The sequence below is a fragment of the Theropithecus gelada genome, chromosome 1 (assembly GCF_003255815.1).
Source record: "Theropithecus gelada isolate Dixy chromosome 1, Tgel_1.0, whole genome shotgun sequence".
Lineage (NCBI taxonomy): Eukaryota > Metazoa > Chordata > Mammalia > Primates > Cercopithecidae > Theropithecus > Theropithecus gelada.
In genome coordinates, this window is record NC_037668.1 from 65,435,073 (window position 1) to 65,458,743 (window position 23,671).

Here is a 23,671-nt window from a genome sequence, read left to right on the forward strand (position 1 = left end):
TCTGGCCAACAAAAGAAGTTAGCTGGAGACATGGGATTCAGAGAAGTTTCTTGCTTTTGAAAAAATACCTGCAAGGAAGAAACAGTTCTTTTTCTGCCTCTGAATGGTAAGGATGTGATGTCTGGAGCTGCTGTAGCCACCTTGCTACCATGAGGGAACCAGCCTATGTGATAAGAATGGCAGAGTGGACAGACAGAAAAAACCTGGGTCCTTGAGGACACTTTTGAGCTGCTGAATGAACCAAGCTCTAATTCTAGCCCTCTTATGTGAGCTAAGAAATCATTTAAGTTAAAGTCAGTTAGGGCCCAGCATTGTGGCTCATGCCTATAATCCCAGAGCTTTGAGAGGCATAGGTGGGGGTCTTGCTTGAGGCCAGGAGTTAGAGACCAGCCTGGGCAACATAGCAATACTCCATCTCTACAGAAAAATTTAAAAAGAAAAAGAGAGCTAGCTGGGCATGTTGGCACATGCCTGCAGTCCTAGCTACTTGGGAGACTCAGGTGAGAGGATCACCTGAGCCCAGGAGTTCGAGGTTGCAGTAAGCCTATGATCATGCCACTGCACTCCAGCCTGAGTGACAGAGTAAGACTTTGTATCTAATAATAATAATATAATAATAATAAAATAAAATCAGACTGAGATTTATTGTTACTTGCAGCTGAAAACCTCATAACTAATTCAAAGGGCAATTCACGCATCTTTTTTGTTGTTGTTAACAAACACCAGCTATCTCCTTACTCAAGAACAAGTAAATAGAAAACACCAGAAATTGGATATATGAAAAAATATTTCAGAATAAGGGAATAGCAACATTATTCTGAAGACTCAGGAGAAGCAGATCTTGAAAAGTGATTTAATATGATAGAGAGTAAGTAAAACGCTCTGGCACTTTAAGAAGAAAGAAAACACAGTCTCCACCAACTAGCTACAGAAGGTCATAAGGAGAAAACAGGTGGAGAAGAAAAAGAAACAAGATGAGATGAGATAAAAATGGAGAAACTGAGAAGGCCTGGGTGAAGAAACTAAAAGTGCATCAGCAAAATTGAAATATTTAAAATAAAATTCATTACAAATACAAGGAATTTTAACAAAATCACAAGTAGAATGCAAAACGAACCCCTCTCAGTCTTCGGAACATCAAGTAAAAAATAAGAAGGAACTACAACAATAATAACTCGTGATGGTTTAACTGATGATTGTTTTATAATGGTGTAAAAACAATACAACCATTCTGTTTTTGCACTTTCAATACAGTATTCAATAAATTACACGAGATACTCAATGTAAAATACTCATTGTAAAACAGGTGCTTTTGCCCACCTGTAGGCTAATGTAAGCATTCTGGGCATGTTTAAAGAAGGTTAGGCTAAGGCATGATATTTGCCAGTCTAGGTGCATTAAATGCATTTTCAACTTACAGTATTTTCAACTTATAACGAGCCTAATGGGACATAAGCCTGTCATTAAGTTGAGGAAGATCTGCGTATATATAGATAGATAGAGATATAGATATGTAAAGAGAGAGAAAAACAACTACACTATAAAATAGTGCACATTGTTTTACAGTAGCCATGAAATAGTTTAAAAATTTTTACCATGTACGGACCTCCATGAAGCACTACAATCAGCAACATAAAAATAAACAAAATAAAAGCAAGATCTGGAAATAAAAGCACATCCTCTAAAATAATTTGAGTCAAAACTACAACACTAAAACACAGAAATGTTAACCCTGGACTAAGCAATGGTTTCTTAGCGATGACACCAAAAGCACAAGCAATCAAGGAAAAAAATAAATAAATTCGACTTCATCAAAATTAAAAGTTTTTGGCCAGGCACAGTGGTTCACGCCTGTAATTCTTTGGGAGGCTGAGGCGGGCGGATCACGAAGTCAAGAGTTCGAGACCAGCCTGGCCAACATAGTAAAACTCTGTCTCAACTAAAAATACAAAAAAAATTAGCTGGGCATGGCAGTGTGTGCCTGTAATCCCAGCTACTCGGGAGGCTGAGGCAGGAGAATTGCTTGAACCCAGGAGGTGGAGGTTGCAGTGGGCCGAGATCGTGCCACTGCACTCTAGCCCATCTAAAAACAAACAAACAAACAAACAAACAAAAGCTGGATGTGGTGGTATGCACCTGTAGTCCCAGCTACTCCAGAGACTGAGGCAGGAGAATCACTTGAACCCAGGAGGTAGAGGTTGCAGTAAGCCGAGATCACACCACTGCACTCCACCCTGGGCAACAGAGCAAGACTCCATCTTGGTGGGGGGAGGGGAAGAAGAAACTAAAAGCTTTTGTGATTGAAAGGCTATTCTCAATAAAGTGAAAGCCAAACCACAGAGTGGGAGAAAATATTCACAAATCACGTATCTGACAAAGTTTGTATAGGTTAAATTGTGTCTCTAAAAAAGATATGTTGAAGTCCCAACCACCATCCCCCCTTCTCAGAATGTGATCTTATTTTTACAGAGGTAATCAAGTTAAAATGAGGCCATTAGGGGCCAGGCACGATGGCTCATGCCTGTAATCCCAGCACTTTGGGAGGCCGAGACGGGCAGATCACGAGGTCAGGAGTTCGAGACCGTCCTGGCTAACACGGTGAAGCCCCGTCTCTACTAAAAATACAAAAAAATTAGCCGGGCACGGTGGCGGGTGCCTGTAGTCCCAGCTACTCAGGAGGCAGAGGCAGGAGAATGGTGTGAACCCGGGAAGTGGAGCTTGCAGCGAGCCAAGATCATGCCACTGCACTCCAGCCTGGGCGACAGAGCGAGACTCTGTCTCAAAAAAAAAATAAATGAGGCCATTAGGGTAGGCTCTAATCCAACATGATGGGCATCTTCATGAAAAGGAGAATTTGAACACAGAGAAAAACACCTAGAGAGATGATGATGTGAAGACACAAGGAAAAGACAGTCAAGTGACTAGAGTGATGCATCTGCAAGCCAAGGAACACCAAGGATTGCCAGGAAACATGAGAAGCTGAAAGAGCAGGAAAGGATCCTCCCCTAGAACCATCAGAGAGAGCATGGCCCTGATGACACTTAGATTTTGCAATACATTTGTTTTAGGCCAGCCAGTTTTTTGGCACCTTGTTACAGCAACCCTGGGAAACTAACACAAGGGTCTAGTGTCTGTAATACATATCTATAGTTATAATATCTTATAACTTAATGACAAAAAGAAAACCCTACATAGGAAAAGATGTTCGATATCATTAGTTATTAGGGAAATGCAAATCAAAGCCACAATGAGATACCACCTCACATCTGGTAGGATGGCTACCGTTTAAAAGACAAACAATAACAAGTATTGGTGAGGAGGCGGAGAAACTTGGACCCTTGTACTTTGCAGGTAGGAATACAAAATGGTACAGCTGCTTTGAAAAAGTTGATAATTCCTCAAAAGTTTAAAAAGTTACTATATATATTAGTCAGCTCAGGTTACCATAACAAGAAACCACAGACCTTTAATAACAAAGGTGACTTTCAGGCCAGGCATGGTGGCTCACACCTGTAACGCCAGCACTTTGGGAGGCCAAGATAGGCAGATCACCTGAGGCCAGGAGTTTGAAACCAGCCTGGCCAACATGGGGAAACCCTGTCTCTACTAAAAACTACAAAAATTAGCCAGGCGTGGTGGCATGCACCTGTAATCCCAACTACTCGGCAAGCTGAGGCATGAGAATTGCTTGAACCTGGGAAGCGAGGTTGCAGGGAGCTGAGATTGAACCATTATACTCCAGCCTGGGTGACAGAGGAAGACTGTCTCAAAAAATAAATAAATAAATAACAAAGGTGGCTTTCCTAACAAAAGCCACCTTTGGCTTTCATAACAAAAATTTATTTTCTCACACTTCTGAAGGCCAGAAGTCCCAGGTCAAGAGGTCAGCAGATCTGTAATCTGGTGAGAGCTATTTTCCTGACCAGCCACCTTCCCACTGTATTCTCATGTGGCCTTTCCTCTGTGCACATATGGACAAAGAATGAATGAGCTGTGCTGTCTCTCCCTTTTCTTATAGAGATACCTCCTAATGGATTAGGGTCCACCCTTATATCTCATTTGACCTTAATTACCTCCTTAAAGGGACTCTCTCCAAATATAGTCACATTGGGGTTTAGGGTTTTAACACATTAATCGGAGGTAACATAATTCAGTCCATAACCATATGACTTAGCAATTCCACTCCTAGGTACCTAGCCATGAGAACTGAAAATACACATTTACGCAAAAACATACATTCATTAATGTATTACGAATACATTAATATTCATAATAGTATTATTCATAATAGCCAAAATGTAGAAACAGCCCAATGTCTATCAACTGATGAATGAATAAGCAAAACTGTGGTCTGTCCATGCAATGGAATGTCATTGAGCCATAAAAAGGAATGAAGTGACCGGACGCGGTGGCTCACGCCTGTAATCCCAGCACTTTGGGAGGCCAAGGCGGGCGGATCACAAGGTCAGGAGATGGAGACCATCCTGGTTAACACAGTGAAACCCCGTCTCTACTAAAAAAAAAAAAAATACAAAAAAATTAGCCGGGCGTGGTGGCGGGCTCCTGTAGTCCCAGCTACTCAGGAGGCTGAGGCAGGAGAATGGCGTGAACCTGGGAGGTGGAGCTTGCAGTGAGCCAAGATCGCACCACCGCACTCTAGCCTGGGTGACAGAGCAAGACTCTGTCTCAAAAAAAAAAAAAAAAAAAGGAATGAAGTACTGATACATGCTACAACATGAATGAACCTTGAAACCATTATGCTAAGTGAAAGAAGCCAGACATGAAAGTTCACATATTGTATAATTCCATGTATTGAGATGCCAAGAATAGGCAAATCCATAGAAACAGAAAGACTGTTGTTACCAAGAGCTAGAGGAGGTGGATAGAATGGTGAGTGACTAATGGGTTTCCTTTCAGGGTGATGAAATGTTTTAGAATTAGATAGTACTTGTTGCACAACTATGTGAATATATGAAAAATCACTGCATTGTATATTTAAAAAGGGTGAATTTTATGTTATATGAATTATACCTAAAAAAAAACCTGTAATACTAACAATGTGATAATATCATGTATCAAATGTATTGGAAGTGACAAAGCTATACTCAGAGGAAAACTCATAGTTTTAAAAAACTTAAACAAAAAATAACTAAGCACTGGACTTGCCTAGAAAAAGACTTCAGAGGTTGGGCGGGGTGGCTCACACCTGTTATCCCAAAACTTTGGGAGGCCAAGGCAGGTGGATTGCTTGAGTCCAGGAGTTCAAGACCGGTTTGGGCAACATAGTGAGACCCCATCTCTACAAAAAAATGCAACATTAGCCAGGCATAGTGATGCGCACCTGTAATATCAGCTATTCGGGAGGCTGAGGCAGGAGAATCACTTGAACTCAGGAGGCAGAGATTGCAGTGATCCAAGATCATGCCACTGCACTCCAGCATGGGTGACAGGCAGAGTGAAACTCTGCCTCAAAAAAAATAATAAAGACTTCAGGAAAGCAGGATAGAGGTATTAATAAAGATAAAATCATAAAATATAGCCAGGCATGCTGACCTGCACCTGTACTCCCAGCTACTTGGGAGGCTGAGGAAGCAGAATCACTGGAACCTGGGAGCCGGAGGTTGCAATGAGCTGAGATCACGCCATTGGACTCCAGCCTGGGCAACAGAGTGAGACTCCATCTCAAAAAAAAAAAAAAAAAAAAAAAAAAAATCATAAAATAAGTGACGAAAATAAAGAACAATGGAATTGATAGGTTCAAGAGCTGACTCTGTGTCATAACCAATAAAATTAACTTCTGGCAAGGATAATTAAGAAAAAAGAGAGAAATCACAAGCATGCAACAGGAAGAAAGAGAAAGTGATGTTAACTCCAGGTACTGAGGAAATATATATACATTTCTAATAATAAATTAGAAAAAGAATACCAAAATATTTTCTAGGAAAGCATAGATTTATAAAACTGATCAAGAAGAAGTTACAGTAAAGATTAAAAATATCAAACTGCCAGGCACGGTGCCTCACGCCTGTAATCCCAGCACTTTGGGAGGCCGAGGCGGGCAGATCACCTGAGGTCAGGAGTTCAAGACCAGCCTGGTCAACATGGTGAAACCCCATGTTTACTAAAAACAAAAATTAGCTGTGCGTGGTGGTGGGCGCCTGTAATCCCAGCTACTTGGGAGGCTGAGGCAGCAGAATCACTGGAACCTGGGAGGTGGAGGTTGCAGTGAACTGAGATGGTGACATTGCATTCCAGCCTGGACGACAGAGTGAGGCTCTATCTAAAAAAATAAATTAATTAATTAAAAATAATAAATAAATAAATCAAACATTCTCTCCAAAAATGGCATAGAACCCAGAAAGTTTACCAGGCAGTTTTTCATGCCTTCAAGGAATATATAAATGTGTTATTAAAACTGTACCAGAGCAGAGAAAAAGAAGAAATTTTTCCCAATACCTTTACCAAAGCCAGCATCACCATAGTGCCAAAACTTAACAAAGAACACATTACAAAACACTAATCTCTTTTAGAATGTAGATGGGGCCTGGCGCGGTGGCTCAAGCCTGTAATCCCAGCACTTTGGGAGGCCGAGGTGGGGGGATCACAAGGTCAGGAGATCGAGACCATCCTGGCTAACACAGTGAAACCCCGTCTCTACTAAAAACACACAAAAAAACTAGCCGGGCGAGGTGGCGGGCGCCTGTAGTCCCAGCTACTCGGGAGGCTGAGGCAGGAGAATGGCCTAAACCCAGGAGGCGGAGCTTGCAGTGAGCCGAGATCGCACCATTGCACTCCAGCCTGGGGGACAGAGCAAGACTCCGTCTCAAAAAAAAAAAAAAAAAAAAAGAATGTAAATGGAAAAAATCTTATAAGCAAATGAACTCAGCAAAACATTCGAAGAATAATATACTCATATCTAGTAGGGTATAATCCAGGAGTGCAAAGAGTTCACATTGAAAAATCCATTAATAGAATTCATCATACTGACAGGTCAAAAAGGAAAACAATTGGTCATATTGAAAATGCTTAAGAAGCATTTTATAAAATTAGCATCCATTTCTGATTTTAGAAAAGTTCACTGAAGCATTATATGGCCTAGGGGTTAAAGGCACAGGGCTTTGAGGTCAGACAGACCTGGGTTCCAAGACCAATCTAAAATGAGTTTCATTGCTTTTTTCTTTCTTTTTCTTTTCTTTTCTTTTTTTTTTTTTTTTTTTTTTAGGTGGAGTCTCGCTCTGTCTCCCAGGCTGGAGTACAGTGGCACGATCTCCGCTCTCCGCAACCTCCACCTCTGGGGTTCAAGCGATTCTCCTGCCTCAGCCTCCCCAGTAGCTAGGATTACAGGTGTGCACCACCACTCCTGGGTAATTTTTTTTTTTTTTAGAAACAGGGTTTCGCCATGTTGGCCAGGCTGGCTCGAACTTCTGACCTCAAATGATCCGCCTGCCTCAGCCTCCCAAAGTGCTGGAATTACAGGTGTGAGCCACAGCGCCCAGCCCCATTTCAATGAATTAATGTAGGAAATCATATTGCACAGTGCCAAACACAGCAGCACTCATTCAGTGGAAGCTTAGTATTCTTATTGAGAACATGGAAATAGAAGAGTATTTCCCTAACAAAGCTTCTAAATCTATCTGTGTCAAAACAGTTAAGATTGTTAATATAAAATGCCAGATAAAAGTTAGTATTACATATACTATCATGCATTGCTAAATGATGGGAAGATGTTCTGAGAAATGTGTTGTTAGGTGATTTCATTGTTGTACAAACATCAAAGTGTACGTACACAAACCTAGACAGCATAGCCTATGACACACCTAGGCTACAACCTGTACAGCCTGGGTGACAGCATGTGACTGTACTGAATACTGCAGGCAATTGTGACAGAAAGTACTAAGTGACAGGAGTCTTTCAGCTCTATTATAATCTTACAGGACCACCATCATATATGCCATCCATTGTTGACCAAAATGTCTTCATATGGTGCATGACTGTATTAAAACAAAAGGGATTTTATAGGTAGATAGTTACAAATACGAATACAGAGATCAAGATAGACAGGAAAAATTTTCTGCAAGTATATACTCTAAAATATTAATAGTTGTTTATATCTATGTAATAAGATTATAGAGTTTTTCCTTTTCTATACTGAATTTTTAAAAATATGATCCTTTTGTAGTTTGTAAGTGTGATGATTGGGGATTCACACTCGTGTGTGAGATGCGTCACCCTCAAACCTTTTCACATCGGCAAAATACTCATCTGACATGAAAGAAAGATGGAAAAAAAGAATTTTTAAAAATGTAAATGCGATAGCAAACATTAAATCACAATAGAGACAGTAAAAAATAGCACTGTTCCAGAAACCCAGACAAGCTGGGAAATCTCCAAAAGGCAGTGGAAATGGATTAAGAGCTCAAAATGATAAGGGAAGTGAAGTGACAAGATTTGAGAATCAGAAAATGAATGTACAACCTAAGGCTTACAGATATTTTTAAGAGATATATTTGAGCTATCAGAAGTTCTAGTCAAAGCAGTGGCTGAATGAAACTTTTTTTTTTTTTTTTTTTTTTTTTAAGAGACATGGTCTGGCTCTGTCACCCAGGCTGGAGTGCAGTGGCACAATTATCACTTGCTGCAGCCTCAAACTCCTGGGCTCAATTGATCCTCCTGCTTCACTCTCCTGAGCAGCTGGGACTACAGGCACACATCACCATGCCTGGCTAATTTTTAACATTTTTTGTAGAGACAGGGTCTCACTATGTTGCTCCTGGCCTCAGGCTCCCAAAGTACTGAGACTACCGGAATGAGCCACTGTTCCCGGTCTGAAGAAAACTTCACCCAGGAAAAAAAAAAAAAAAAAAAAAAGTTGTGCAAATAAAAAGGTTTACTTAATCAAAAGAAATCCATATTGGTGGCCGGGCTCGGTGGCTCATGCCTGTAATCCCAGTACTTTGGGAGGCCGACGCAGGCGGATCACGAGGTCAGGATATCGAGACCATCCTGGCTAACACGGTGAAACCCCGTCTCTACTAAAAATACAAAAAACTAGCTGGTCATGGCGGCGTGCACCTGTAGTCCCAGCTACCTGGGAGACTGGGGCAGGAGAATGGCCTGAACCCAGGAGGCGGAGCTTGTAGTGAGCCAAGATCGCGCCACTGCACTCCAGCCTGGGCAACAGAGCAAGACTCAGTCTCAAAAAAAAAAAAAAGAAAAGAAAAGAAATCCATATTGGTTAAATGATTATTTTTGGCCAGCCACGTGGTGGCTTATGCCTGTAATCCCAGCAGTTTGGGAGGCAGAGGCGGGCAGATGACTTGAGGTCAGGAGTTCGACACCGGCGTGGCCAACATGGTGAAACCCCGTCTCTACTAAAAACACAAAACTTAGCTGGGTGTGGTGGTGCACACCTATAATCCCAGTTACTTGGGAGGCTGAGGCAGGAGAATCGCTTGAACCCGGGAGCCAGAAGTTGCTGTGAGCTGTGATCACACCACCACACTCCAGCCTGGGTTACAAGAGCGAAACTCCATTTCAAAAAAAAAAAAAAGTTTGGCTGGGCGCACAGTGGCTCACGTCTGTAATCCCAGCACTTTGGGAGACTGAGGCGGGCAGATCATGAGGTTGAGAGATCGAGATCATCCTGGTCAACATGGTGAAACCCCGTCTTTACTAAAAAATACAAAAATTAGCTGGGTGTGGTGGTATGCACCTGTAGTCCCAGCTACTCGGGAGACTGAGGCAGGAGAATCACTTGAACCCGGGAGGCAGAGGTTGCAGTGAATCGAGATTGTGCCACTGCACTCCAGCCTGTCCACAGAGCAAGACTCTGTCTCTAAAAAAAAAAAAAAAAAAAAAAAAGTTTATATTCAACAGTAAGTAGGTTAAAGAATTATTCTAACATCCGTGTGCATACGTGTATATGTCATATGTCCAAGTTACGTAGAAAAGAATGAAAGTAACCCTGGCCTCAGACTTCTCCTTGGCAACACCACTACCAGAAGACAGAAGCGGGATCACAGAAAGCAGGGATGCAGGGTGACAGGCCGATCCTATAGCCTCGATTAGGAAGAGAATCGGAAACCATACCACTCGCTTATCTTTCTTGCAAAGAATACAAGCATACTTGAAGGTCCACCCCAGCTGAGAAGCGAATCAAAAGACACTGTCAGGAATGAAGGTGTGGTGTAAAAAGGTTGTAGGTCTTCACTTACTCACCTCATGTCCAGACTCAGAGATGTGTTAGCTGGTGGGTTCCATCGCCCCTACAGCCTAACTCTACAAGCTTCCTTGCCCTTTCCCGGGACCAGGAAAGGAGGTGGCCGATGCAGCAAAACCATGCAGAGGCCGAGGGACACAGGACGGGATCCCTCTTCCCGAGACAGAGGGAAGGAAGTAAATTCGGCTTCCTACTGACATTTTTTTAAAGGGAAGTTAAGAGATTAAGGGACTTTCCACCTCTTTTTCCCTGAGAAATCAGCGGCAAGGCCAACTGCAGCGCTGTGAGAGGGACAGAGCCTTTGTGCAAGGCGTCCAGGAGACAGGCGAGCGCCCAGCGGCTTCCCGCAGACGCACAGAACCGCGCGTCTCCCCTCTGGCCCGGTAGTAAGGGGACGCCTGCATCCTCAGTCCCTCTCGCACACTGGGGAGGGCGACTGACGCTGGGGCGTCCGGGGGGTGACTTTGTGTCCTGGAGAGGGGCGGGGTGCGTGTACAGAGGGTGGCTTCTCTGGGGCGGGTGGGTGGGGCTCCTGCTAGACCGACCGGGTGGCCCCAAAAGGGCACGGGGACCTCAGGGTGGGGGGCGCGGGCGGCCTTACCCCCGGGCCCGGTGGAGACGGTGACCTGCGCGTAGGTGGCTCCCGCGGCGGCCGCCGGGCCCGAGACGCCGTTGAGTGCGGCCACGCGCACAGTGTAGCGCGCTCCGGGCCGCAGGTGCAGCAGCGTGGCGGCTCGCTCCCGCAGCCCGGCCTGGCGCGGTACGAAGGCCACGCGCGGCCCACACGGCTCGCACGCGCCCGCCGGGCCCTCGCGGCCGCAGCGCAGGCACAGCAGCGAGTAGGTGACGTCCGAGCGGCCTCCCGAGTCGGCCGGCGGCAGCCAGCGCAGTCGCAGCGCCAGCGGCGAGCGGCTCAGGCTGTACTGCAGGTCCCGCGGCGCCGACGGCGGCCCTGAGGCGGCACAGGGGCGGGGCGGTCAGGGCGGGGCGTGGGTGCCCGTGAGGGGGCGGAATGCACAAGGGGGGCGGTCAGGGCGGGGCGTGGGTGCCCGTGAGGGGGCGGAATGCACGGGGGGGGGGGGGGCTGGTCCACCCCCCGTGAGGCAGGAGAAGCAGGGGCCTGAGGGTCAGTCGGGGAGGAGGGAACGGGGCCGTTCATCAAGGGACTGGGTGGATGAGGGGGGACGGGGGACGGGAGGGACAGTGGCGTGGGGTCTGTTAGGGAGGAGGGTAGAAGGGACGGCCAGTGAAGGAACAGGGATGGATGAGCGGCAATGGGCCGTGGGAGCCAGTGAGTAGGGGGGATAGGACAGGGGTGAAGGGTCTGGGGTGGGAGGAATGGGGGCGTGGGTTCAGTCAAGGACATTGGAACAGACATGGTCAGTCAGTGAGGGGTCGAGGGCAGATGAGCCCGGGGCGAGCGGGAGCAGGGGCTCGCCCCTCTCCCAAGGAAGGGTCAGGGATGGGGTCGTGGGAGCCCTTGGGAGGTTGGAATGTGAGAGTGGTGGGGCGGTTGGTGAGGATTTGGGAGGAGGTTAGTGAGGAGCGGAGGATGGGAGCATGGGGACCAAGAACCGATGGTGCGAAGGAAGGTCGGGAGCCCCCCTTTCGGCTGGAGGGTAGGCAGGGTGAGGAGAGGGCGGCGGGGGGCGCTCTCCTCAGTGATCCACCAGGCATCCTAACCCCATCCTCCGTCTGGACTCTCGCAGTTGTTCTGGTTCTTCTCATCAAAGGCCCTGGCCCCCAGGGCGCGCCCAGGCTCCGCTTCCCATACCCCGCCTTCCGGGCGCTGGCCCCCATGTCCGCCCTCGTAGGCCCCAGTGCGGAACCCCTGCCTTCGCCACCACCTGGATCAGGCCTTCCTCCTTGGCCACCCCCCAACCCACCCTCTGCAGTGCAGCCTGGAGGGGGACTCACGGGTGCAGGAAGCAGAGGGCGGGTCGGTGGGCGAGCGAGCATAGCTGTCCTGGCACACGCAGAAGGTGGAGGCGTTTTCCAGGGCCCGGCTGTGCTCTGGGCACGGTGAGCAGAGGGGCCGCCGCGGGGACACCTTGTAAAACCCTGGGGGACAGGCTGCAGGGCATGGCTGGTGAGAAGAGGGGGCTCCTCCACAGTTTCTCCCCACTTTCCTGACTGGCCTGGTTAGGGCAGCGTTCATCTCCTCAAATTGCGGTAGAAAAACAGGGAACTCAGCCACTCCAGTCAGCACTGCCCCGTGGAGTGACTCCTGAACAACCCATTTCCTACCCTTAGAAAATGCTCAGTGTGTTTGGAATACTTTGCAACATTTTACTTTCAGCCGGTCGCGGTGGTCACTCCTGTATTCCCAGCACTTTGGAAGGCCAAAGCCGGAGGATCACTTGAGCCCAAGAGTTGGAGACCAGCCTGGACAACATGGCCAAACCCTGTCTCCATGTATTATTTTTTAAATTACGCCTATTAATGCATTGAATCCTCACAACCATCTGTGAGGTTATATACTTTATCCTCTTTTTATTTTATTTATTTATTTATTTTTGAGTCTCCTTCTATCACCCAGGCTGGAGTTCAGTGGCCGGATCTCCACTCACTGCAACTTCCACCTCCCAGGTTTAAGCGATTCTTCTGCCTCAGCCTCCTGAGTAGCTGGGATTACAAGCGTGCACCACCATGCCTGGCTACTTTTTTTGTATTTTTAGCAGAGATGGAGTTTCACCATGCTGACCAGGCTGATCTCGAATTTCTGGCCTCAAGCGATCTGCCCACCTTGGCCTCCCAAAATGTTGAAATTGCGGGTATGAGCCACTGTGCCTGGCCCTTTATCCCCTTTTAAAAATGAGGGAGCTAAGGCTAGGAGAGGTGAAGTTGCCTACAGCTACTGTCCCACAGCCTGTGGGATTCCAACCCAAGCCCACATCACACCACCCTCAGGACCACTGGAAGAAAATGAGTAAAATTCTGCAGTCCTGCTGTGAGGAAGAGAGGGGAGGAGAGGTGCCCCAAGAGCTGTTCCACAGTTACCCAGGGACAAACACACAAGCACGCATGCACACGCGCACACACACACACACACACACACCCTCCCACCACCACAGTTAGTGCGTCATAAATTCCCAACTGAAAGTAAAGCCAACCAGGTGGAGGGGGGTGGGTAGAGAGAGAAGGGCCAGTAAAAGTTCCCTGGACCATGAGTCAGACCTAGTTCCAGTCTTGACACCTACTCAGTTTGCTTCTCTCACTTCTCAGAACACAGGTTGTTAAGATCACAAGTGTTTCTACCTGAACAACCTGGGTTTGTAGCTGAGTCACACCACTTATTTGCTGTGTGGCCTTGAGCACATCAGTTGACCCCTCTGAGCCTTGTGTTGAGTACCTACCTCAAAAAGGTTGTTGGAGGATTGAGATAAAACATGTGAACTACCTAGCCCAGTACCAACCACATTTTCACAATAATGGTAGTAATTACTGTTCCTCCCCCACAGGCCTTAAGTGATAACTGCTAAACACCCACTTTAAAAAAAATTCTCACCAGCTGGGCCAGGTGGCTCCCGGCCCTACCTCTCAGAGCTTGGGTGGTCCTCACCTTGTTCCCTGGCCCTGTCCTCTAGTCTAGTTGGCTGCTCTCCAGCTCCAAGAAGACGCAGTACAACAGAAAGGGTGCAGGCTAGCCCTTGGGAAGAACTTTCCGCCTGTGTGGCAGAAGAGGGGAGGGGACTAGGATTTCCACTGTCTGGAAGGCATAGGTTTGAGAGGGTCCATCTCACTCAGAGTTCTGGGCAACACAACTCTGGGGAGGGGCTTGGCAGCCCAGGAGCCTTCAGAAGCCTCCTCTGCCTGCAGAACAGAGCAAGGGCCAACTATCCCCGTGGTCTGGTGGGTAGCAGAGACCCAGGCTGGGACTTGGAAAGCTTGGGTTCTAGTGTTGGCTGGGCCACTCCTTGTGCCTCTCTGGCCTCAAGGAAGCATTGGTCAAATAGGAATAATAACCATGCCCTGCCCATCTCTGTTGTGAAATAGGAGAGCAAGTGAGAGCCTAGATAAATGATCTGTTCACAGGGTTTCACAGCAAAAGGGGAAGAATGCTGGAGGCTCCCTCCCCACAAGTGTATGAGGGTGGCTGCTGTGCTAGAGGTGGGTGGGCCCATCAGTGACCACAGTGGTATCTCTGCTGTGTGAGGCTCTGCTTAGAAGGAGTTTGTGCTGAAGAGCAGACTCAGGGATTCCTGACTGCCAGCCCCTCCCTCTCTTCAAGGTCAGAACTTCAGAGATAATGTAGCTCAGCTCCCACTGGCCTGGTCCTCTGGCAGCTTCCCCAGCAGTAGCCACAGTCTTTGTCACATACTTTATCATGAGGCACTCACCCGCTTCTGAGGCTACCTTTGTTAAACAATGCTGGCAGAAAGTGCCTCTTAGGATGAGCCCACATTAGCTTCCCTGTCTGTAATGCCCCTTGTGCCACCCCATCACAGGGGCTCATTGTGCCCTATGGAGCCTTAGAGAACGTATCTGCTTAGGTCCCTTGGCTCCAAGGCAATCCCACTGAGTTGTTTTCTGTTTGTTTGTTTGTTTGTTTGTTTGTGGCAGGGTCTTGCTCTGTTGCCCAGACTGGAGTGTAGTGGGACAATCATAGCTCACTACAGCCCCCACCTCCTGGGGCCAAGCAATCCTCCCACCACAGCCTCCCAAGTAGCTGGAACCACAGGCATGCTGTGCCACCATGCCTGGCTAATTTTTTTGTGTGTAGAGATGGGATCTCCCTGTGTTTCTCAGGCTGATCTTGAACTCCTAGCTCAAGCAATCCTCCTGCCTTGGGCTCCCAAATTGCTGGGATTACAGGTGTGAGCCACTGCATCTGGCCCTAGCAGAGAATTAAAGATACTGGTTACATGCCCTGATTTTTTCCCCCAAAGGAAACCCCAGTTCTTTCACTAATTTCTCTAATGGCTAACAGAGGGAGAACAAAAGTCAAGGTCACTAAAGAGAAACAAAAAGTGGAAAAGAACATCTTAGCTCTATTTCCCCCTTATCCATCTACTTTTAGAGGGGAGCCCGTGTTAGCTGCAGAAGGCACTTGGAAGGCCTTAACTTTCTAAATACAAATCCAATCATTTCTCTTCCCTTCCTAATATCCTCCAACAGCTCCCCACTGCCAACTACTCTACCCATGGTACACTGAGCTCGTCCTTTCACATCTCTGGGTCTTGTTCTGTAACTCCTTATATCCCTTTTCTCCTGGCAAACTTCTATACTTCTCCAAACCCCAGTTCAAATAACATCTCCCTTGTGAAGCTTTCCTTGGCATTGTCCCCAGCTGCCCACTCCCCAAGGCAGAGCTGAGGCCATTACAAATGGCCTTTTTCTGGTCTCATCAGACATGGATTGGGTTCCTGAGTCTCTTTGTCTCTCTCCCTCTTTCTCCCTCATTTCCCAGAGAAACCTCCTCCTCTCAATCCTGATCCGTTCATTCAGCAAATAGTTTTTAGCGTCTATTAGGTAGGCTCTATAGATACACAGCAATGAATAAAACAGACAAGGACCTTACTGTCCATTTGTACAGATGCCCTCCCTCCCACCTTATAGGGAGAAGAGAAGCCATCAGTCAGTAATTCCCTCAACATCTGCCCATCAAAACACACAAATGCCCCCATCCACAACCATCTCCCATCTCCTCCTCCCTTTCAGTCCTAGAGGAGGGAATGAGCCACCTCCTGTTGAAGGCCAGCCCCTCTGTCTCCACCCTGGATCTCTCCCTTTAACCTCATCAAAGACTACATTCCATCAGTCGTCTCCCCTCTTGGTAGTGAAGCAGTAAAAAGTGTTCCATTTTGGGTGCAGGCAATAAGGGCACAAACTAAAGAGTGTGTAAAAATAATAATAAAACTGACTAAAATCTGGCCTGCTTTTTATTAGCAACATGCATCAGCAATTCTAGCCCACATCAGTAATAAAATATTCCTGTCTCCTGGGACTGGGATGGGGATATGCCCATATACACACTTGGTACCCCAGTGGCTCTTTGTCCTTCAGCATACAAACAAGTCTCTCCCATCTATAATAAAAATCCTCTCTCAACCCAATGTTCTCCTCGAGATACCTCCTCTTCTCCTAATTCAAATCCAGGCTTCTAGACTCCCTGACTCAAGCTCTTCAACTTCCTTTATCCCTCAGTCTACTGCAACCTGGTCTCTCTGTCCATCACTCAGCTGCAATTGCTCTCACCAAGGCCACCAACTGGGCACTTTCTAACCCTCAACTTACCTGACTGCTTCCCAACTCTGTAGGCCATTCCTTCCTGGACACCTCTATCTCTCTTGGCTATCATAATATCACACTCTCCTGGTTCTCCTCCATACTCTGACCACTCCCTCTTAGCCTTTTTAATGGGCTCTGTATTTTCTACCTATCCTTAATATTGCTATTCTATGAGTCTTCATTGTTGGCCCACTTGGCTTCTTACCCCACACATTCTGCCTGGTCTGTCCCAACCACACCCACAGCTTCAAGTACTGTCTCTCTCTTGCTGAGCTCCAGACCCACTTTCTAGCTACCTCCACTGGAATGCACCATGGACATCATAAATATGATGTGTCTATCCGTGTCCTGTGTTCTGTACCCCAGTGAATTATCCCTCTGTCCATTCGATCCCCAGTAGCATGTAAGTCAAAGTGGACTCCTTTCTCCTCCTGTAACACATGGTCACTAAGTGCTGTGGCTGCTAACTCATGATCCCATCTATCCTCATCTCTCAATGATCTCTGCTACTATCTTAGTTCAGCCCTTGTGCTCTTTCTCCTGCACTATTGCACCATCTTCCTTCTTCATCTTCTGGCTCCCAGTCATTCCCTCTTCAATCCTTTCTTTGCAATTGCAGCTTGAGTGATATTTTGAAAATACAAATCTGAGCATGTCAGATCCCTGCTTCAAATCCTCCCCATTGGCCTAAAGCATAAAGTCTAAGCTCTTTATCCCAACATTCAAGGCCCTTCATGATTTCCCCCTGCTCCTCTCATCCCCAACACTTCACTCCCATACCCCCACATGCCCTCTGCTCTAACCACATTTAGTTACATAGGCCCAGGCACGCTGTGTTCCTTCCTGCCTCCATGCTTCTGCATGCAATTCCTAAGCTTAGAATGCTCTAGGCTGCCTGGGAAAAAGGACCTTCTCACCTTCCCTGGGAAGTCTTCTCCAGGAAGCCTTCTCCATGCTTAGAATTAGGTTCTCCCTTCCATGCTTCCTTAGCTCTCTGTTTATGTATCACACCCTATAGTAGCCACTTTTTCACCCAATGCATTTTCACTGAACACCTACCATATGGCTTATCCTGTTATGGATGCTGGGGCTGCTGACACTAGGAAGGCCCAGTGCCTGAGTTCAAGAAGTTCCTAAACTAGTGTGTGGTCCTTGTAGTCCCACCTACTCAGGAGGCTGAGGCAGAAGGAATGCTTGAACCCAAAAACTCAAGGCTGTAATGCACTATGATCATGCCTATGAATAGCTGCTACACTCAAGCCCAGGCAACATAGACAGACCCCCATCTCTAAAAAAATAAAAGAAGGTCTTAATCTAGTGATGAAAACACACATAAGTAGATCACTGCATACCATGGGGTAAGTACAGAAATAGTTTTCAGTGAATACTGGAGAGTACAGAGGTGGATCCTAACTATATCTGGGGAGCTCAGGAAGGTTCATGCCTCCCAGTCTTTCACTAAATTACAATTTCTGCAGGGAGGAGATGGTGGCATTCATCTATATACATATAATAAGCCCTCAATAAATGCAGCTGGCACATCCTCAATTCATATTGGATGGATGATTGAACAAAGGGATGAGAGCAAATTTAGTCACTTCCTCCCATCTTCCCACCACTCTGTGTATCCCTCTGTTATAGCATATATTTACCCTCTTGTGATTTTTAAATTTTTGCATCTCTCCATCTAGACTGTGAACTTCTTGAGAGCTGGGACTATGTCTGACTCATTTCTGTTGCCCTGGCACCCAGAAAAGGACATGGTTTAGAAAAAGCATACCTTGATCTTTCTATATTAAGTATACACATTCATAACCCCATCCTCACCCTCTGGGTCCAAAGCCACAGGCAGGAGAGAGAATGAGAGGTCTGTTCCTAATGCCCCCACCAGCCTAAGAACCCAGCAAAACCCTCAACATGAAGGATCTCCCCTAGGGAGCACACTGATTGTAGTTCAGAGAGTGGGATGTGATCTTAGTAACCATCTAGTGCAACCTCCCAATCCCTCTCTCCAGCATAAAAATCCCCCCGCCAGTCTCTAACTCCAAGTATGTGGTCCGTGACTGGGATATTCCTCTCTGTATGCTACCAATCCCACTAGTCTGAAGCTTGGGCTGTTGTAGAGTTCTTCCTTATGCACAGGGGAGACCGCATGGTGTCATACAAAGAATGTGAGAGTTGGGCAAGCCTGAATTCAAGTCCTAGCTCCCCATTTCCTAACTTTGCAAGTGAGGTACTAATCTCTCTGAGGCTCTGTTTCTTCATCTGTGAAATAGAGATAAGAATGACTTCCTTGGCCGGGCGCGGTGGCTCACGCCTGTAATTCCAGCACTTTGGGAGGCTGAGACGGGCAGATCACGAGGTCAGGAGATCGAGACCATTCTGGCTAACACGATGAAACCCCGTCTCTACTAAAAAATACAAAAAAAAATTAGCCGGGCGTGGTGGCGGGTGCCTGTAGTCCCAGCTACTCCGGAAGCTGAGGCAGGAGAATGGCATGAACCCGGGAGGCGGAGCTTGCAGTGAGCCGAGATCGCGCCACTGCACTCCAGCCTGGGCGACAGAGCAAGACTCCGTCTCAAAAAAAAAAAAAAAAAAAAAAAAAAAAGAATGACTTCTTTTAGGCTGGGCGAGGTGGCTCATGCCTGTAATCCCTGCACTCTGGGAGGCCTAGGTAGGTGGATCACTTGAGGTCAGGAGTTTGAGACCAGCCTGGCCAACATGGTGAAACTCGGTCTCTACTAAAAATACAAAAATTAGCTGGGCATGGTGATATATGCCTGTAATCCCAGCTACTCAGGAGGCTGAGGCAGGAGAATCGCTTGAACCCAGGAGGTGGAAGTTGCAGTTAGCCGAGATCAGGCCAGTGCACTCCAGCCTGAGTGACAGAGCAAGAGAGACTCCGTATCAAAAAAAAAAAAAGACTTCCTTTATTGCCATGAAAATAAACGAGAAGGCCTGTGTGAGGTGCCTAAGATATAGGTCCCTAATGCCTCCTTAGCTAGTCAATTTCACCTCCTAGTACGTTCACTCATTGGCCCTGAGTGGACCCACTGGAAACTCCATAAACTTCAGGGCTTTCCTTGCGCTCCAGAGTCCAAGGCTTCTCACTGCATCCCGACCCCCCCCCCCCCCCTCCTCATCTAGGGCACACTCTCTCTCAATTGCCACCTACGCTCTACACTCCCACCCCACGGCCCCCAACCAGCTGGATACCTTCGCAGATGTCACCACGCTCCTGGAATCCCGCGCTGCAGCTGCAGCGGCCCACAGGCACCAGCCACTCGCCGTCAGCGCCGCAGTGCATGCGTGGGGGGCTGCCAGGCTCCCCTTCCGAGTGCGCCACGCACGTTCCGGCCACTTCCACCAGTGTGGAGAAGGCGCTCTCGGCTGCGGTGGCTGGGAACGCGGCCAGGCCCCGCACAGTGGCACGGCACTGCTTGTAGTAGACGCGTACGGAGACAAGCGCCACGCAGGCGCCCACGTCCTGAAAGGCCAGGTGGAAACCCCGCCGGCTGAGTGGGCCGATCTCGCGCACCTCTGTGTTCAGCTTCATCTTGCGCTCACCCAGGTCGCCCTGCGTGAAACTCTCGTCCGCGGCGATCGTGTCGATTTTGCGGGGCCGGCTGCCGCCTAGGCGGGGACGCCCGCGGCCCAGGTCGGCCTCAGTTTCCAGGTAGTAGACGTTGAAGGTCTCCTTGCAGGTGCCCGCGGCGCCAGGGATGCTGCTGCAGTCACGGAGTGTGAACTGCAGCTCCACGAAGATGCGCTGCCCCCGGCCGCGGCTGATCCAGCCAGTCTGCAGCCAGTTGTCTTGGTTGGGCTCCAGCACATTGCACACTTGGTATGTGCGGATGGGACGGTCGTGTTCATCCACACCGCTGATCTCCTCCCACTGGGGACAAGAATAAAGGGGTGGGCAGCCCAGAGCCAAAGTGCTTCCAGGAGGTGGAGCGCTAGCAGTGACTCCTGACTTCTCTCTCACCACCATGCACACCCCGGAAATTGTAAGATGCAGCGCTGGGAGAAACTTTGGAAACAAATGATCCCAATCCTTATTTTTATAGATGGGGAAACTAAGGCCCCAGAGTGAGAGCGATTTGACCAGGTATGCACATCAAGTTAGTGGTGGAGCTAGGAATGGTGCCTGTAGTCTCCTGACTCTCCGACCAGTGCCCTTTGCACTCCACCAGGCTGCTGTTACAGCCCACATCATCCCACCCCTACCCCAAGTCTCCAAACCTCTTTTAGGACTCCCAGTCTTGCTTGCTCTGTCAATCAATCAACAACATTTCTTGGAGGATCTACTACTATGTGCAAGCCACTGTCCTGTATTAGCTCCATCTGGATGCCAGGTTTCTGTTCCTAGACAGCCAGTTCTGTCCTCACTTATTCACTTTTTTTTTTTTTTGGACTGTCTAACTGCCTGAAGACTCAACGTTTTCTAATAGGCAACTCTGGCTTGAAGCCAGGGCTGCTGGAGACCACACACTCTGAGGAGCACTTTTGTCTGATGTAAACATGAGGAGCTGAGGAGACTGTGTCCTGGACCACCAGAGGATCCCTGGGACAGGGAGGGACACCTGTGCACTTACCCCATTACTCGGCAGTGCAGTCCAGCCCAGCTCGGCCTGGGAGGCTTTGGAATCCAGGAGGATGACTAAGGAGAGGGGAAGACAGAAATGTCAGAAATCGAGGTCAGTTTAGCAAGAGAGTGGAATCCTTTGGTGAAGTCCCTGTAAATTTGCTGAGAGAATGCAAAATGTGACAAATCATATGGACAAGTTTTTCCTACTTCATAAATCCCCAGGAGGGGATGTGAATAGCTCAAATCCAGAGAGAGGTAGCCACAGTCAGTAGGGAAGGAGCCTGTATTCAATTCCTGGGGCTACTGTAACAGATTACCACAAACACAGTGGCTTAAAACAACATATTGTTTTTCTGTTACAGTTCTGGAGGTCAGAAGCCCAAAGCCACTTTCACTGGTCTAGAGTCAAGGTGTCAGCAGGACTGTTTTCTTTTGGAGGCTCTGAGGGGAGAATTCATGTCCTTACCATCTTCAGTGTCTGGTGGCCGCCTGTAGTCCCTGGCTTGTGGTCTCCTCCTCCATCTTCAAATCATATCACTTTAATCTCTGCCTCAGTCATCACACTGCCTCCTCCTCTGACTCTGACTCCTCCTGCACCCCTCATACAAGGACGATTGTGATTATTGGGCCCCTCCAAATAGTCTAAAACAATCTCTCCATCTCAAAAGATCATTAATCACATATGCAAAGTCCTTTTTGTCACTGAAGGTAACATTCACAGGTTCTAGGGATTAGGATATTGACATATTGGGGGTGGGGGTCATTATTCAGCCTTCTACAGGGTCCATGGCAAATACTCTAAGGTTGGCTCTCAGATTGGGGTGGGAGTCAGTGACTCTCCCCAGCCTTCGTAGATTCCCAAAGTTATAACTAAGTGTCAATTAGAGAGATAGAGAAAGTGAGTAGTGAATGTATCAGGGGATTCCTGTATATACCCCCCAATCCACTCCCACTCAGGGGTTTTTCTGAGGTCGGTGGTCCCCAGGCATGAAGATTTGAACATATTTAGTCTGACTCCCTGGGCCTCTGAGAAAACAATGTAGAGAGATACTGCTAACAACTGGAGAAATAAAATCTCTCTTCTCCTCAGCCAGCCCTTTTCCCAGGGGCTGTCACTTCCACTGCTTTTGAAAGAATGTCAGGGGTCCTTTTATGTATACATCTATGACCCTTCCTACCAGAGAAGCTTGGAGTCCCTTTATTCCCCCAGGAGGCATTGGATCAGCAGCCTGCATCCGCTCAGCATGGATCACAGAAACTGGTTTGGACAGCAGAGCCCGCAGACCAGAGACAGGAGGCCAGGACATCCCGCAGTCTTGGAAGATTACCCTCTGGAGCTTAAGCCAGGGGGTGGGCCACCAAGGTGAGGGCCTCTCCAGAGGCATCAGCGACTGTGGGCAGGACCGCCGACAGCTTTCCGAGATCCGCGCAACTGACAGCACATCGGAATTGCATACTGGAAGGCATCAGCCATCCAGGGCCCCGACCAACCCCGCGGTCAACGCCTCAGATTCCAGCTCCTCCGGATTCTGCACCTGGATATGACGCCTCTGGATTCAACTGAGCGTATAGCTCCCCCAAATGCACAATCAGAGGCAAGACGCGGGCTCCAGTATCGCCGACAGCCTCAAACCCGGCAACGCCGAGCGCGCCCGGTAGACTACGCTCAGAATTCAGCACTGCGGACAGTTCCATGATCTGCACGTCGGGCAGCGCCCGGACCCAGCCCCCCTCGACCAGCATTCCACCTCATGCTGGCCACACTGTGGTCTCCTAGCCCCTGTGGTCCGGGCTCCGTCCGGTCTTTCCATATTCCGAGCTCACCTCCGCATCTCCCTGTCTCCACTCTTCATCTCCCCGCCCCCGCACCTCCCACCTCCAATCACTCAGCTTGTCGGTCTCACCGGCAGCCGCTGGACCTCTGCCTCTGGCTCCCGCGGTTCCTGGTCTCTTTCTTCCCCAGCCTCCCGGGTCTCCAGCCCCCAAGCTCCTCAGCGCCCCTCTCTTCGCTATTGCTTGGCCACATTTTTCTCTGTCTCTCCAGTTCTTTGCTGCCTGCTTGCTTCAAGCCCCAGTACAGACTCTAGTCTCTCCAATGACTCCTTCCCGCAGAACCCCCGTCCCCAACCCCCTATCTTTTGGCATGCCAGGCTCCGAGCAAAGCCCACCAGTCTTCTCACCTTCCTCGGCGGTCCCAGGCCGCCAGGGTCCCAAAAGCAGCACGAGACAGAGCGGCATCCGGCAGAGGAACAGGCGCAGCGGGTGTGGACCGGCGCCGGTCTCCATGGTCCGCAGACCGAGCTGTCAGTGCGGCGGCGGCTCAAGCCGCGCCAGCCTAGCACCGCTGAGCAGTGCCCCCAGACCCCAGCGCCAGCTGGGGGCGGGGTCTCGCCGCTCGCCATCATCCATGGGGACCAATCACTAGGCACCGCCGCGGGATGCCCACCAATCCCCGCCAGCAGAGGGTGGGAAGGTGGAGTTTCATAGGCCAGGGGCGGAACACCCAGCTGGTGGGGAAAGGAAGGGGTCCCGCAGATCCCCAAACCGTGGGGGGTGGGGCAGCCGTGGGAGCTGGCGGGGCTTTTGAGCGAGGGGGATGAGCTGGCGTCGGTGGCCCAGAGCGCTAAACCTTA

At 48.7% G+C, this 23,671-nt stretch overlaps 1 protein-coding gene and 1 non-coding gene across 2 annotated transcripts in view; one reads left to right on the forward strand and one right to left on the reverse strand.

The window, feature by feature from the left end:
• EPHA10 (EPH receptor A10) overlaps positions 1 to 23,410 on the reverse strand; it is a 50,448-nt gene extending 27,038 nt beyond the window's left edge. The window contains exons 1-5 of the mRNA XM_025400489.1: positions 23,219 to 23,410; positions 21,046 to 21,110; positions 19,667 to 20,345; positions 12,137 to 12,292; positions 10,821 to 11,171 (exon numbers count right to left, since the gene is read on the reverse strand). Of these exons, the coding sequence (XP_025256274.1) occupies positions 10,821 to 11,171; positions 12,137 to 12,292; positions 19,667 to 20,345; positions 21,046 to 21,110; positions 23,219 to 23,324 (1,357 nt within the window). The 5' untranslated portion in view covers positions 23,325 to 23,410. The remainder of the gene's footprint in view (positions 1 to 10,820; positions 11,172 to 12,136; positions 12,293 to 19,666; positions 20,346 to 21,045; positions 21,111 to 23,218) is intronic.
• On the forward strand, positions 8,168 to 8,268 carry LOC112616459. The gene has a single exon (XR_003117641.1). It is a non-coding gene; the product is annotated as a small nucleolar RNA U13 (small nucleolar RNA).
• Positions 23,411 to 23,671: the final 261 nt, after the last annotated feature.